The sequence below is a fragment of the Dipodomys ordii genome, unplaced genomic scaffold, assembly GCF_000151885.1.
Source record: "Dipodomys ordii isolate 6190 unplaced genomic scaffold, Dord_2.0 Scaffold105, whole genome shotgun sequence".
Taxonomy (NCBI): Eukaryota; Metazoa; Chordata; class Mammalia; order Rodentia; family Heteromyidae; genus Dipodomys; species Dipodomys ordii.
The window spans coordinates 3396913-3409798 of record NW_012267321.1 but is presented as its reverse complement, the minus strand read 5'-3'; the positions used below and the strand labels follow the sequence as shown (position 1 = coordinate 3409798).

The following is a 12886-nucleotide window of genomic DNA, read 5'->3' as shown; positions in this document are numbered from 1 at the left end:
GAAGCCCGGGCCCCCGGCGCCCCCGGGAGACGCGTCCCGCGATGGCGACGGCTCGCTGGAGCGGGAGCTGGAGCGGGAGCGGCGGCGGTAGCGGAAGCGGTAACTGGGCAGACGGAGGATGGCCGAGGGGCCGCTCCCGCCACTGCCGCCCGCGCCCCCGCCGGCCTTGAGCAGGTCCGAGCGAGACTGGCAGTGCGCCTCGCGGCTGCGCTCGATGTAGATGTTGACGGCCAGCACGCCGATCACCTCGGCCAGGATGAACGACAGCCCGCCGAAGTAGAAGGACCAGCCGTACGAGTAGTGGTTCTTCTTCTCCTCGTCCCGCTTCGGGCCCGGCTCGCCCGCGTTGGCCGAGATGTACACGATCACGCCGATGATGTTGCTCAGGCCTGGGCGGGGACGGTCAGATGGGAGCCCAAGGCCGCAGGGGCCCCGCCCCACCCCGGAATCCGCCCCGAGGATCAGGGACACGCCCACTCGAAACATAGGCCCCACCCCTAATTGGCCAACGGCCCCGCCCATGTGGCCCAGGCCCCGCCCCTGGCAGGCTTGAGTCTTGTCCCCCCTCGCCATAATCTAGGCTCCACCCCACTGTTGTAGGTCCCACCCCTACACCCTACCTAACTGGCCAACGGCCCCGCCCATGTGGCCCAGGTCCCGCCCCCTACAGGCTCGAGTCTTGCCCCTCCATAGCCTAGGCCCCACCCCTAACTAGCCAAATGCCCCGTCCATGTAGCCCAGGTCCCACCCCCGACAGACTTGAGTCTTGCCCCTGCAGTCTAGGCTCCACTCCTAACTGGTGAAGGCCCGCCCACGATCTAAGCCCGCCCTTGGCTGGGCCTGGTTCCCTACAAGTCTCAATGCCCCTCCTGGTGGTTTGGAACCCACCGATCCGTTCATTTAAATTCTACCTTCTACTGAGCTTGGCCTGGCCCTCAAAGGTCCTCACATAGCCTCTGCTAGCTCACACCCCAGTTCTGCGCGCCCCATATCCACCCTTGGGGGAGGGGGGATTCCCAAGTCCTGCCCTCCAGGTCTGACGAACAACCCAGGTGTCCTCAGGCCCCGCCCCCTGCCCCCGGTGACCTGTGAACGCCCGTGCTGACCCGGAGCTGCTCTGCGCGGTGTCTCCTCACCTAGGCCCGCCATGCGAACCTGAATGGGCTCAGACCCGCCTCCGGTTTGCCACACTCCACCCCTGGGGGGGGTCTTAGCGGGGGTTCCCGCCCCGCCCCAGCTCGCTCCGCCTCTTAGCTCCACCCCGGCTCCTGCACTCCGCCCCCGGAAAGGTCCCAGGCTTCTTCTGAGCATCAGTCAGACCCCAGGCCATTTCTCCTAAATGTGTGGGTCAGGACCCTGGCCCCAGAGACTCCAGTGAGGCACCGCTGCGAGCCCAAGGCTCCAGCTCTGTGCGGGGTGGAGGTGGGGGCACGCGCACGCGTGCGTGTGTGTTCTCCGCCTCCAAAGCGCTCTCCTCCCGGCCAGCGCCGCCTCTCCATCCATCAACACCCGGGCCTTTCTCAAGATTCCCCTTCCCCACTTCCCCAAGCGCCTCCCGTCGTGTCTCTGGGACCACGGGCTCCTCCCCACCCCGAACCCACCAGACACGGTGGTGTCCAAGCTAGCAGTCGGCCGCTCGGCCGCAGGCTACACCTACCTTACCCAGAGCGGGGCGGTGGGGCTGGGCAGCGGCCTGGGACGGCTCGGGCCCCAGGGGGCGCTCGGAACTGCGTCGCTTGGCGGGCGGTCGCGCGCGCGCGCACACTCAGACCCACGCGCGCAGACGCGCGCGCACGCCGACCCAGCGCGCGCGCACGTACACCGGTGCGCGAGCACACAGGCCCACGTCCGCACGCAGGTTCACGAACACACAGACGCACGCGAACACGGACCCGGACGCACGCACGCACGCGCCCAGATGCTCGCGCGCACGGGCGCGCGCACACAGAGGCACCCGCGTTGTGCGCTGGCTCACAGACTCCCTCTCCTTTGGCCTCTCACCTGCTGCCACGAACAGGATCCCCGCTCCCAGAATGATGTTCCTCTTGGACTTGTAGACGCGGGAGGCCGCCACGCACACGCCCCCAAGCAGCAGCAGGATGGCGCTGAGGATGGGGAAGATGCTGGAGGCCCGCACAACTCCTGGCGGGAGGGAGCAGAGGAGGAGGAGGAGGAGGAGCAGCCGCCGTCAAGCCGGACCGCGCGCCTCTCCGCTGCCAGCCGTCTCCTCCCCATGACTTTTTTCCCCTATCCCATTTTCTATCCTGCACTGCACATTCTCCGATCTCCCTCTCTCCGGGAATATTCTTTCACTGTTTCTCTAAATTGTTCTCTACTTTTCCAGCTTTCCCATTGGTCCTCTCTCATTGCTCTCTCTCTTTCTCATTTCCCTTTCCTTTTTCTGCTTTGGATGGCTCCAGATTTCGATCCCGCTTCCTTCCCTCGCCTTTTCCTCCTTCCCTCTCTCTTTCCATTTCTGTCAGGCCTCATCTTATCTTTTTAGTGGTGTGCTCTCTCTTTTCCCGCTCTCTCCCCTCCCTCCCCATCTCTTTCTCTGTCTTTAACCCATTCTCCATCTCCCCCTCTCTGCTGTCCTTTCCGCTCATCCCTAGAACCGCAGGCAACCAGATTTTGTGATTTCTGAGCCCGGCAGGACCCGCGGCCAATCATAATCCAGGCTTTGCCGCGTTCTCAGGGTGGCAGCCAATCACAGCACAGGCTTTCCCAACCGGTTCCCATGAGTGGGCCTACCCCCGCCCATCACGCCCCGTCCCCGCACGGCGACCAATCACAGCTCTGGAACCTTCAACCAGTTACGAGGCGGGATTGCCGCCAGTGTCCAAAGATAGCCAGGCATCAATGGGCACTCGGGATCTCCCATCGGCCCGCCCCTAGGCGAGAGGGGAGAGCCAATGGGGAGCCAGAGATCTCAGCCTCTGGCCCTGGACTGGCTGGGAAGCTACTTTAGGCTAGTGACCCTAGCGCCGCCCTTGGCGCCCTCCCGGCCCCGCTGCCCGCTGCCCGCTGCCCGCACGTACGGAGCAGGTACTCGGCGCTGTCATGGTCGTAGTCCGTGTCCTCCGGGAAGTGGTTGATCTTCACGCAGACGCCTCTTTTCAGCCCTGGAGAGGGGACGGGGTGGTGGAGGCGGGGACTTCAGAGTTGAGGGCCAAACCCCCAGTTGTGAGAAGACCCTCCCTTCCCCCCCAGGTCCCTTCTCGCTCTGAGCTGATGTCCTGGTCCCGGGCTGGTGTCGGGGTCGGACAACTTCCAGCCTCTCTGCTCTGTCAAGAGAAGACAGGAGGGGTAGGTGGAGAAGAGGCATGGGGAGAGGAGGAAAGAGAGACCACCACGGAGACCGTCCTCAAGGCAGGGGCGTGGGTCCCACCGCATCGGGGCGCCCTTGTCCCGTAGCCTGCGTTCCTTGCGAGGCCTGACAGCTCGTGGGAAAGGAGCAGTGGGAAGCCATGGGGACTTCGCTCTGAAAGATCCCGGGAGCTTGGGTGTAGGACTGCAGTCCCCGGTTTATTTCTTCTGGCTTGCTGAGGGACGCTCCCACGTGGACCCTGGGATGTAGTGGGCACTTTGAAGCTGCTTTGGGCTGGCCATCAACAGTGGTTCCTGCCTGTAAATCCTAACTCCGCAGCAGGCTGAGGTATGGAGGCCAATTTCCAAAAACAAGCAGCAAAAAGCGGGGCTGGAGGTGTGGTTCCAGTGGTAAAATGCCTGCCTCACTAGCTCCACCAAGCCCTGAGTCCAAACTCTGGAACCAACACACTCATACACACACACACACAGAGCTGGGACAGTGTCCTCTGGGGTACAGCAGCTCCCAGAGCTGCGCCCTCTGGGGACAGCAGGTGGAATTTGTAGTATTCTTCATCCTGGCAAGCAGAGTTCCAGCAAGAGAAGCCTGGAATGTGATTCCTATGTCCCCAGCAATGCCTGGGACTAGCCTGGCTCCTAAGAAGCCTCTAGGCGTGAGTGAACACATGACAACATGAGTGAATGGAGGAGAAAATGATAAGTAGGTATAAGAATAGAAGATGGGGACATAGAGGCAGACCAAGACAGGCAAAGCAAGGGAAGAAACAAGATGGGGGTAAGGAAAGTACTGGAAGGAATGCATGGAAGTCGGTGAGTAACACTGCTAACAGCTAAACTCTTAAGTGCTTCATATGTGCATGCACACGGGTGATGTCCACTGTGAACTGGACAGTGCTGGTGTTTTGGGGGGTGGGGTGTCAGGACTAGAGTTGTCTACCTCCCCAGGAAGCCAGGCTCTGCCTCTCCCTGGTCCCAAGACCTTGTTGTCAACTTGCGTCTGTCCCCTCCCCTATAAAAGATGGACAGCAGCCGGGCACCGGTGGCTCATGCCTGTAATCCTAGCTACTCAGGAGGCTCATGTGTGGGGGGGTCATGAGGCTTGAACTCTGGGCCTGGGCGCTGTCCTTCAGCTCGTCAGCTCAAAGCTAATGCTCTACCACTTGAACCACAGCACCACTTCCGGTTTTCTGGTCGTTCATTGGAAATAACAGTGTCACGGACTTTCCTGCCGGGGCTGGCTTTAAACCTTGATCCTCAGATCTCAGCCTCCTGAGTAGCTAGGATGACAAGCATGAGCCACTGGTGCCTGGCCTAGGATGCTGCTTTAAAGCCAGCCTGGGCAGGAAAGTCCATGAGACTCTTATCTCTAGTTAGCCACAAAAAAAAAAAATCCAGAAGTGGTGCTGTGGCTCAAGTGGTAGTACATTAGCTTTGAGTAAAAAAGCTCAGAAACAAGAGCCCAGGTCCTGAGTTCAAGCCCCAGGAGACACACACACACACACACACACATACACACACACACAAACACACACACACTGAATGGCCGCATCTGTCCGCCACAGGTTGGTGTGAGGGTATGAGGGACATTCAAGGCTTCACCTGGAATATTACTGAGCACTCTACTGATTTATTGTACCCATTGCCTGGATGTGAAAATCAAGGCACTGGTTCCTTCATCAGCCCTGCTCTGATGGGCTAAGGAATGAGACCTCAAACCCACAGCTCTGGGGAGGGAAGCATGTGCCACTACCCTTCATAAAGCAGCATCCAGAACATCCCAGCTCAGCACACAGTCAGTGCCTAATGTTTTCACTGAAAGAATAACTGGATGGGCCGGGCATCAGTGGCTCACAGCTATCATCCTAGCTACTCAGGAGGCTGAGATCTGAGGATTGTGGTTCAAAGCCAGCCCAGGCAGAAAACTCCATGAGACTCTTACCTCCAATAAACCACTCAGAAACCTGGAAGTGGCACTGTGGCTCAAGTGGTAGAGCACTTGCCTTGAGCTGAAGAGCTGAGGGACAGCGCTCAGGCCTGGAGTTTAAGTCCCACAACACTCTCTCTCTCTCTCTCTCTCTTACACATACACAAACACAAGAATGACTGGATGGGGCCAGACACATATAGAAAGACGTTCAACATTACCGATCACCAGAGACATGCAAGGGAAAAAACCACTACCCTCTTTTCCTTCCTTTCTTCCTTTTTATTTCTTTCCTTCCTCTTTCTATCTTTTGTGTGTGTGTGTGTGTGTGTGTGTCTGAGGCTTGAACTCAAGGCCTGGGTGCTTCCCTGAGCCTTTTTTGCTCAAGTTTGATGCTCTATCACTTGAGCCACAGCTCCACTTCTGGGTTTTTTCGTGGCTAACTGAAGATAAGAGTAGTTTCACTGACTTTCCTTCCCAGGCTGACTTCAAAGCATCATCCTCAGATCTGAGCCTCCTGAGTAGCTGGGATTACAGGTGCGAGCCACTGGCGGGCTCTCAAAAGCACAACTTTGGGCATAGAAAGCAATCTTGTGTGATCTATTGTGCTCTTACACCCTGCCCCCAGCTCGTCATTTCTTTTTCTTTTATGTGGTTACCAGAAAAGGTTAAATTCTTTCTGTGGCCTGTTTACACTTCCCCTGGGCACAGGCAGGATGGGGGGGGGGGTGGAATGTATTGAAGGGCGGCATCCAGCAGGGGCGGGGCCTGCCAGCCTGCTAAATGCTTTTCACCATCAGCCCATTGGCTCCCTACTCCCCCGACCATGTAGGGTGGGGGTGGGGTGTTGCTGGGTCCCTCAGACACAGCCCAAGCTTGCACCGCTGGCTGCCGTCCTGTCTCCATCACCGCACTTCACCCATCTCAGAGGCGTGCACAGAAAGATGGGTGCTGGAGCTCCCAATTTCCACGCAGTAGCACCAGGTCCGGTTTCTGTATTCTGGGCCCACCAATGGCAGAGTCTCACGCCTGTCACCCTAGCTCTTCAGAAGGCTGAGATCTGAGGATCTTGGTTCAAAGCCAGGCTGGGCAGGAAAGCCCGGGAAACTCTTATCTCCAATGAACTACCAAAAAACTGGAAGTGGTGCTGTGGCTCAAGTGGAAGAGCGCTTGCCTTGAGCTGAAGAACTGAGGGACAGCGCCCAGGCCCAGAGTTCAAGTCCCATACCCCCCTCCCCCCCACACACACACATGAAGAGATGTGAGTCTCACGGGGACTTTCCTGCCCAGGCTGGCTTTGAACTGTGACCCTCAGATCTCAGCCTCCTGAGGAGCTAGGGTGACAGGCATGCACCGCAGCAGAGCGGGGTCCCCCACTGATGGATGATGGAGAAAAGATCACAATGGAACATGGGTTGGTGGTGGATGAAAATAACAATGAGAGCTGGGAAGGTGGCTCAGTGGTAGAGTGCTTGCCTTGCATGCCTGAGGCCCTGGGTTCGATTCCTCAGCACCACATGAGCAAAAAGAAAAAAGCTGGAAGTGGTGCTGTGGCTCAAGTGGTAGAGCGCTAGCCTTGAGCTGAACAGCTGAGGGACAGCGCCCAGGCCCAGAGTTCAGGCCCCATGACTGGACTCCCCCACAAAAAAGAAAAACACAATGGAAAGTTGGATTGAGACGTGGGGTCCCCAGATTTCATCAACGCTTGTGGAAGACACAGGAGCTTCCCCCATGCCCGAAAATACTCACAAGATGGCGTCCTCGGACCCTTCCAAGGGCTGCCTGAGCGCTCCGCGGTGAATGCCTTACATGCACTGTAACCCTGAAAAGCGCACATGATGGCTCCCCCCCCCCCAGAATGAACGAGAGGAAGGCAAATGAAAGAAATGCAGTTAAGCCAACTGCGGTGCTGCCTGTTTAGTACGTTCACCTGGAATCCGGTCTCACCTTGGCCCAACACCAGAGGCCATTTCCTCCCCCCAGAGACAGCTGGCAATGGTCGGAAATCTCCGGGGAGGAGACAGCTGTCACCCAGTGGGCAGAGGACACCGCGTAACGCTCCATGCAGCCCACGCCACACACAACTCTCCCGGTGCCCGCTGCCTCCTGCCTGTTACCCTAGCTACCCAAGAGACTAGATCTGAGGACCATGGTTCGAAGGCTAGGCAGGAAAAGTCCATGAGTCTTTATCTCCAAGTAACCACCTAAAACTAGGAGTGGAGCTGTGGCTCAACATGGTAGAGCATGAGCCTTAAGTAAAACAGCTCAGGGACAGTGCCCAGGCCCTGAGTTCAAGACCCACAACCAAAAAAAAAAAAAAAAGAACTTGGAAGATCTAAACTCTTACATCTTTGAGCACATCTCTACTATGTTTCCCCAACCCTTCCCTCCCTCTCTTCCAGCCACACTGGCCTCCCACTAGTGGCCAAGGGAGCACCCAGGTACACTCTGACCTCAGGGCCTTTGCACCTGCTGTTTCCAGAGCACAGGTATTTTCCCCTGACTTATCCATGGCCGCACCTCACTGTTGAGTCCTGCACTCAAGCGCCTCCTGCTCTGTGAGCTTCTCCTGGCCTCCCTCCCACCCCTGGCTCCCGCTCCTACTAGGTACTCACTTCTGTATAACACCTTAAAAGTCTCATTTATCTCCCTTCTCAACTATCTCCTCTCCACCATCCCATGGCATATTTAGGGGTATGGATTCTTGTCTTCCTCATGCCCTCTCTATTGCTTGAGAGTTAACGATGGCTGGAGGCAGGGCTCAGTTGGTAGAGTTTGTCAGGTACTGAGTTCAAGTCCCAGGTCTTGGGCCAAAAATCAAAAAAATGAAAGAATCAAGGACAGAGCCTGGCACATACTACAAAAGCAACAAGACTTGGTTGATGGACAAGTGAGTGAATGAGTGAACGAACGAATGAACAGTGACCCTGTTCTTTCTCACACACACTCTCCTGGCCTCCGCCTGCTGTGGGGCAGGGCCAGTGAGTCAACACACATTCAATGTCTTCCAGAGGCAAGTACCGTTCTGGGAGGAGAGGGAGGGTAGGAGGACCCACGTGCCCCTGGTCTTGGTGGAACACCGGCCTCCGTGGTGGGAGCTCCAGAGAAACCCAAGGCTGGACCTTCATGGAGAGACCTCCCTCTCTTTCAATGCTGGATCCAGGTTTGGAGGTTCCATTTAAAAACAACAAGAGTGACAACAAAGCCCCTCTGGGAAGCCACTCCCACTGCCTCACTGGGTTCCCTGCTTCAGTTTCCTAATCCCTGACCAGAAGGATTAAATGAGATCGTTGCGTTCTGGGCCAGTAGCAAGTGTTGGGAAGGCAGAGGAAAGGAAGGTGAAAGAGGGCAGAGCCGGGGAGGGGTGCCCACGGGGGTGCCCACGGGGGTGGTGGTGGTGGTAATGGTGGTGGAGTGGCTGGTCTCCTGCCTTGGGTCGCAGACAGGGGCCCTGGGGCTGCGGGGTGAACACACAGCTGTCACTCGGGGCCTCCTGAAAGACTGACCAGGGCTGGCCAGGGAAAGGGCTGCGGGCCTGGCGCAAAGAGAGGTGCCCAACACAGAAGAACAAAGATGGAGACTTAGCCGGGCACCCAGGCGCACGCCTGTCATCCCGGCTACTCAGGAGGCTGAGATCTGAGGATCTCAGTTCAAAGCCAGCCTGGTCAGGAAAATCCGTGAGACACTTATCTCTCATGAACCACCAAAAAGCCAGAAGTAGACCCGTGTGGCTCAAACAGTAGAGCACCAGCCTTGAGTGAAAAAGCTCAGGGACAGCGCCTAGGCCCTGAGTTCAAGCCCTAGGACCGGTACAAAAAAGAAAAAGAAAAAAGAAGGAAAGAAAAAGAAAAGAGCAAAGACAGAGGATGCGAAAGAGGTGGCAGTGAGGCGGGAGGCTGTGGGGGGAAGAAGGAGGCATGGCTGGAGGAAGTGGGGGCAGGCGGCAGGGAGAGAGCAGGAGAGGCAGAAGAACGGGGAAGGAGCCAGGCAGGAGTGTGGGGTTTGGGGAACCTTTAACGGGAGGCTGGCTGGGGGAACTGCAGACTTGGGGGATGGAGGAAACAGTGGAGGTCACCGAGCGAGCGAGGGGCGGGGGTGAGTCGGGTGGGGGGGAGGGGGGAGGCTGGGTGAGGAAGAGCTGAAGCAGGGCACTCAGGGCTCACGCCTGTCATCCCAGCTACTCAGGAGGCTGAGATCTGAGGATCACGGTTCCAGGCCAGCCTGGGCAGGAAAGTCCCCGTGAGATTATCTTCAATAAACTACTCAGAAAAAGCCCGAAGTGGCAGTTTGGCTTAGGTGGAAGAGCACCAGCCTTGAGCAAAAACAAGCTCAGGGACTGAGCCCAGGCCCTGAGTTCCAGCTCCACAAGCAACAACGACAAAAATTGTTAAATAAACAAAAAGGGCTGGGCGCTGGTGGCTCACGCCTGTAATCCTAGCTACTCAGGAGGCTGAGATCTGAGGATCACGGTTCAAAGCCAGCCCGGGCAGGAGAGACCGTGAGACTCCTATCTCCAATAAACCACCAGAAAACCGGAAGTGGCACTGTAGCTCAAGGGGTAGAGTGCTAGCCTTGAGCTGAAGAGCTGAGGGACAGCGCCCAGGCCCAGAGTTCAAGCCCCACAGCCGACAAAAAAAAAAAAAAAAAGGAAGGTAAACCGAGCCAGGCACTGATAGCTCACACCTGTCATCCTAGCTACTCAGGAGGCTGAGATCTGAAAAGTCCCCGTGAGATCTCCAATGAACCACCAGAAAACCAGAAGTGGCATTGTGGCTCAAGTGGTAGAGTGCTCACCTTGAGCTGACGAGCTGAGGGACAGTGCCCAGGCCCTGAGTTCAAGCCCCACAATTGACAAAAAAAAAGAAGGTAAACTGAAAGCAGACCAGTGGAGATGGGAGTCCTTCAGAGAGAGAGGAAGGGGTGAGGGGTGGTGGGAAGAGAGTGGGGTGCAGCACAGGTGTGGGAAGGGCACCCATAGGTGCTCAGAGGCTGGGACTTGAAGGCTGGGGATGCCCGGGCCTCAGGTGGAGGCCCAGATGGGAGGTTTGGGAACAGAGGTCCCCAGAACCAGCCCACCTCCCCCCACGCCTGTGCCAGGGGCCCACCCTACCTTCCAGGCAGCAGATGCGCCAGAGACCCGAGTGCGTGAGCCCCCCGGGGTCCTTCTTCTCCGAGGAGCTGCCCCCGCGGTGGGGGGGTCCGTCGTCGCCCCCCGTGAGGTTGGTGGTGTTGCAGATGAGTGCACGCGTGTACAGCCAGTAGTCGGTGCTGATGGCGATGGTCATGAGGCCGAAAGCAGCGAAGGCGCCCACGGTGGTCAGCGCCACCTGCACCCCCTTTTCGCACCACAGCCCTCTCTCCTCGTTCCAGCGCTTCAGCGACTCCAGTTTGACCATGGGCAGCCGGGGGGCCGTGGGCCACCACCGGGGCAGCGGGGGCGGGGCCGTGCCGGCGGCTGGGGGGGATCACGGCCAGGCAGAAGTGGGGGGCCCCCAGGGCCAGAGGGAGGGGGTGGGATGGGAGGTGGCGAGCAGGTGGTGGCTGCTGGCAGGGTCAGGGTGCAGCCATGCTGGTGCCCAGCTGGTGGAGGCAGGGGAGAGAGGAGGAATTAGATGAGGACCGCCACCGCCCCCCCTTCCCCGGCCTCCTTCACTCCAGGGCACCCCCAGCAAACTGGGGGAGACTCCAACTCCACCCTCCTCCCAGCCCCCCTGGCCTCCAGCCCCTCGGCCTCCTCCTCCCCACAGGACCCTCTGCCCCAGCCTCCCCCCAAGTTTTTCCTTTTCCTTTTCTTTCTTTTTTTTGGGGGAGGGTAGTCCCCAGACTTGAACTCAGGGCCTGGACGCTGTCCCTGAGCCTTTTCACTCCAGGCTGGAGCTCTACCACTTGAGCCACAGCTCCATTTCTGGCTTTTTGGTGGTTCGTTGACAATAAAGAGTTTTATCATGGACTTTCCTGCCTAGGCTGGCTTCAAACCAGGATCCTCAGATCTCAGCCTCCTGAGCAGCTGGGATGACAGGCACCCGCCAGCTCCCATTGCAGCTTCCTCTACTTAGGAAAAATAAATCTCTCAATCCCTCTTCTGCTTAGAGGAAAAGTCTTCCCCAGGGGCCTCACCGTGAGAACCGGCTTAGGCAGCCACGCCACGTCCACACGGGCCTCAGTGTGGGAACCTCCCTCCCCGCTTCACCCCTACAAAACACCTCCAAATTCCCACAGAACCCTTAAAAATCCGCATGCTGTCAGGAGCCGGTGGCTCATGCCTGTCATCCTAGCTACTCAGGAGGCTGAGCTCTGAGGATGACAGTTTGAAGTCAGGCTGGGCAGGAAAGTCCATGAGACTCTTATTTCTAATAAACTGCTCCGAAAATGCTGGAAGTGGCCCAGCCTTGGGCAAAAGCAGCTCAGGGACAGTGCCCAGGCCCAGAGTTCAAGCCCCAAGACCAGCACACACACACAAACACACAAATTCACACACTGGAGTCTTGCCTGAGAAATTCTGGCTTCTCTGGGTTGACATGCAGTTAGGCATCTTGGGTTTTAATGCTCCCTGGGGATGCTGGGTTAGACCACCTGCCCCTCAAACTACCCGCCCTCCCCAGTGCCCTGCTCTGCATTTGACTTACAAAAATGACTTGGTTTAAAAAAGGGGGCACTGGTGGCTCACACCCGTCATCCCAACTTTCAGGAGACTGAGATCCAAAGATCGAGGTTCAAAGCCAGCCTAGGCAGAAAAGTCCATGAGTTTCTTATCTCCAATGAACCACCAGAAAACTGGAAGTGGCACTGTGGTTCAAGTGGTAAGCTCAGGGACAGCCCTGAGTTCAAGCCCCTGGACTGACCAAAAAAGGAAAAAGAAAAGAAAGACAAAGTGTTTTAGCGGGGAGCCAGTGCCTCTAGCGTCATCCGAGCTACCCAGGAGGCTGAGAGCTGAGGATCAAAGTTCAAAGCCAGCGGTGGACAAGGAAACTGTGAGACTCTTATTGCCAATGAGGCACCCCCAAAAACGCAATCGTGGAGCTGTGGCTCAGAGGCAGAGCACCAGCTTTGAGAAAAAAAAAAAAAAAAAGCTCAGGGACAGAGCCCAGGCCCCTAGTTCAAGTCCACGGCACAAAAGGAAGTCTTCCAAACCTGGCCCCTGCTGTCGCACCACATAGACCAACTCGCCTCGCATCCCTTTCTCCTCCACTAAGAAAACATGTCGCCCCTCAGCCCGGGGCTCCCCCAGACCCTCCCCGCCTCACAGAGGACTCCCCCAGACCCTCCCTGCCTCACAGAGGACTCTCCCAGACCCACCCCGCCTCACGGGGGGGGTCCCCCAGGCCCTCCCCGCCTCACGGGGGAGTCTCACTCTAAACCCCCATCTCTCTCCATCGTGTATGGAGCCCCCTCTCTGCCTCTTCCCTGCCCCCTTCTGTCCTCTACCCCTCCCCTGTGCCAACTCGAGGCGCCCCGCCCCCGTCCGGACAGAAGCCCCCCAATCACCTGCGCCCTCCGAGAGAGCAGGGGATGAGGGGGAAGTGGGGACCACAACTCCTCCCCGGGGGTGCGAGCAGCTCCTCCCGGCCCCGCCGCCCTGGGCCCCGTCTCGGCCCATCCCCCGGGGCCCTAGGCAGGGCTCCAGGGCCACCCTGG

The 12886-nt window shown here is 58.0% G+C and overlaps 1 protein-coding gene across 1 annotated transcript in view; it reads right to left on the bottom strand.

Annotated features, from left to right (window-relative positions):
• Positions 1 to 10742, bottom strand: part of Cacng8 (calcium channel, voltage-dependent, gamma subunit 8) — a 12385-nt gene extending 1643 nt beyond the window's left edge. Inside the window, exons 1-4 of the mRNA XM_013027637.1 lie at positions 10362 to 10742; positions 3039 to 3122; positions 2002 to 2142; positions 6 to 389 (exon numbers count right to left, since the gene is read on the bottom strand). Coding sequence (XP_012883091.1) covers positions 6 to 389; positions 2002 to 2142; positions 3039 to 3122; positions 10362 to 10647 — 895 coding nt within the window. The 5' untranslated portion in view covers positions 10648 to 10742. The remainder of the gene's footprint in view (positions 1 to 5; positions 390 to 2001; positions 2143 to 3038; positions 3123 to 10361) is intronic.
• Between the last annotated feature and the right edge of the window lie 2144 nt (positions 10743 to 12886).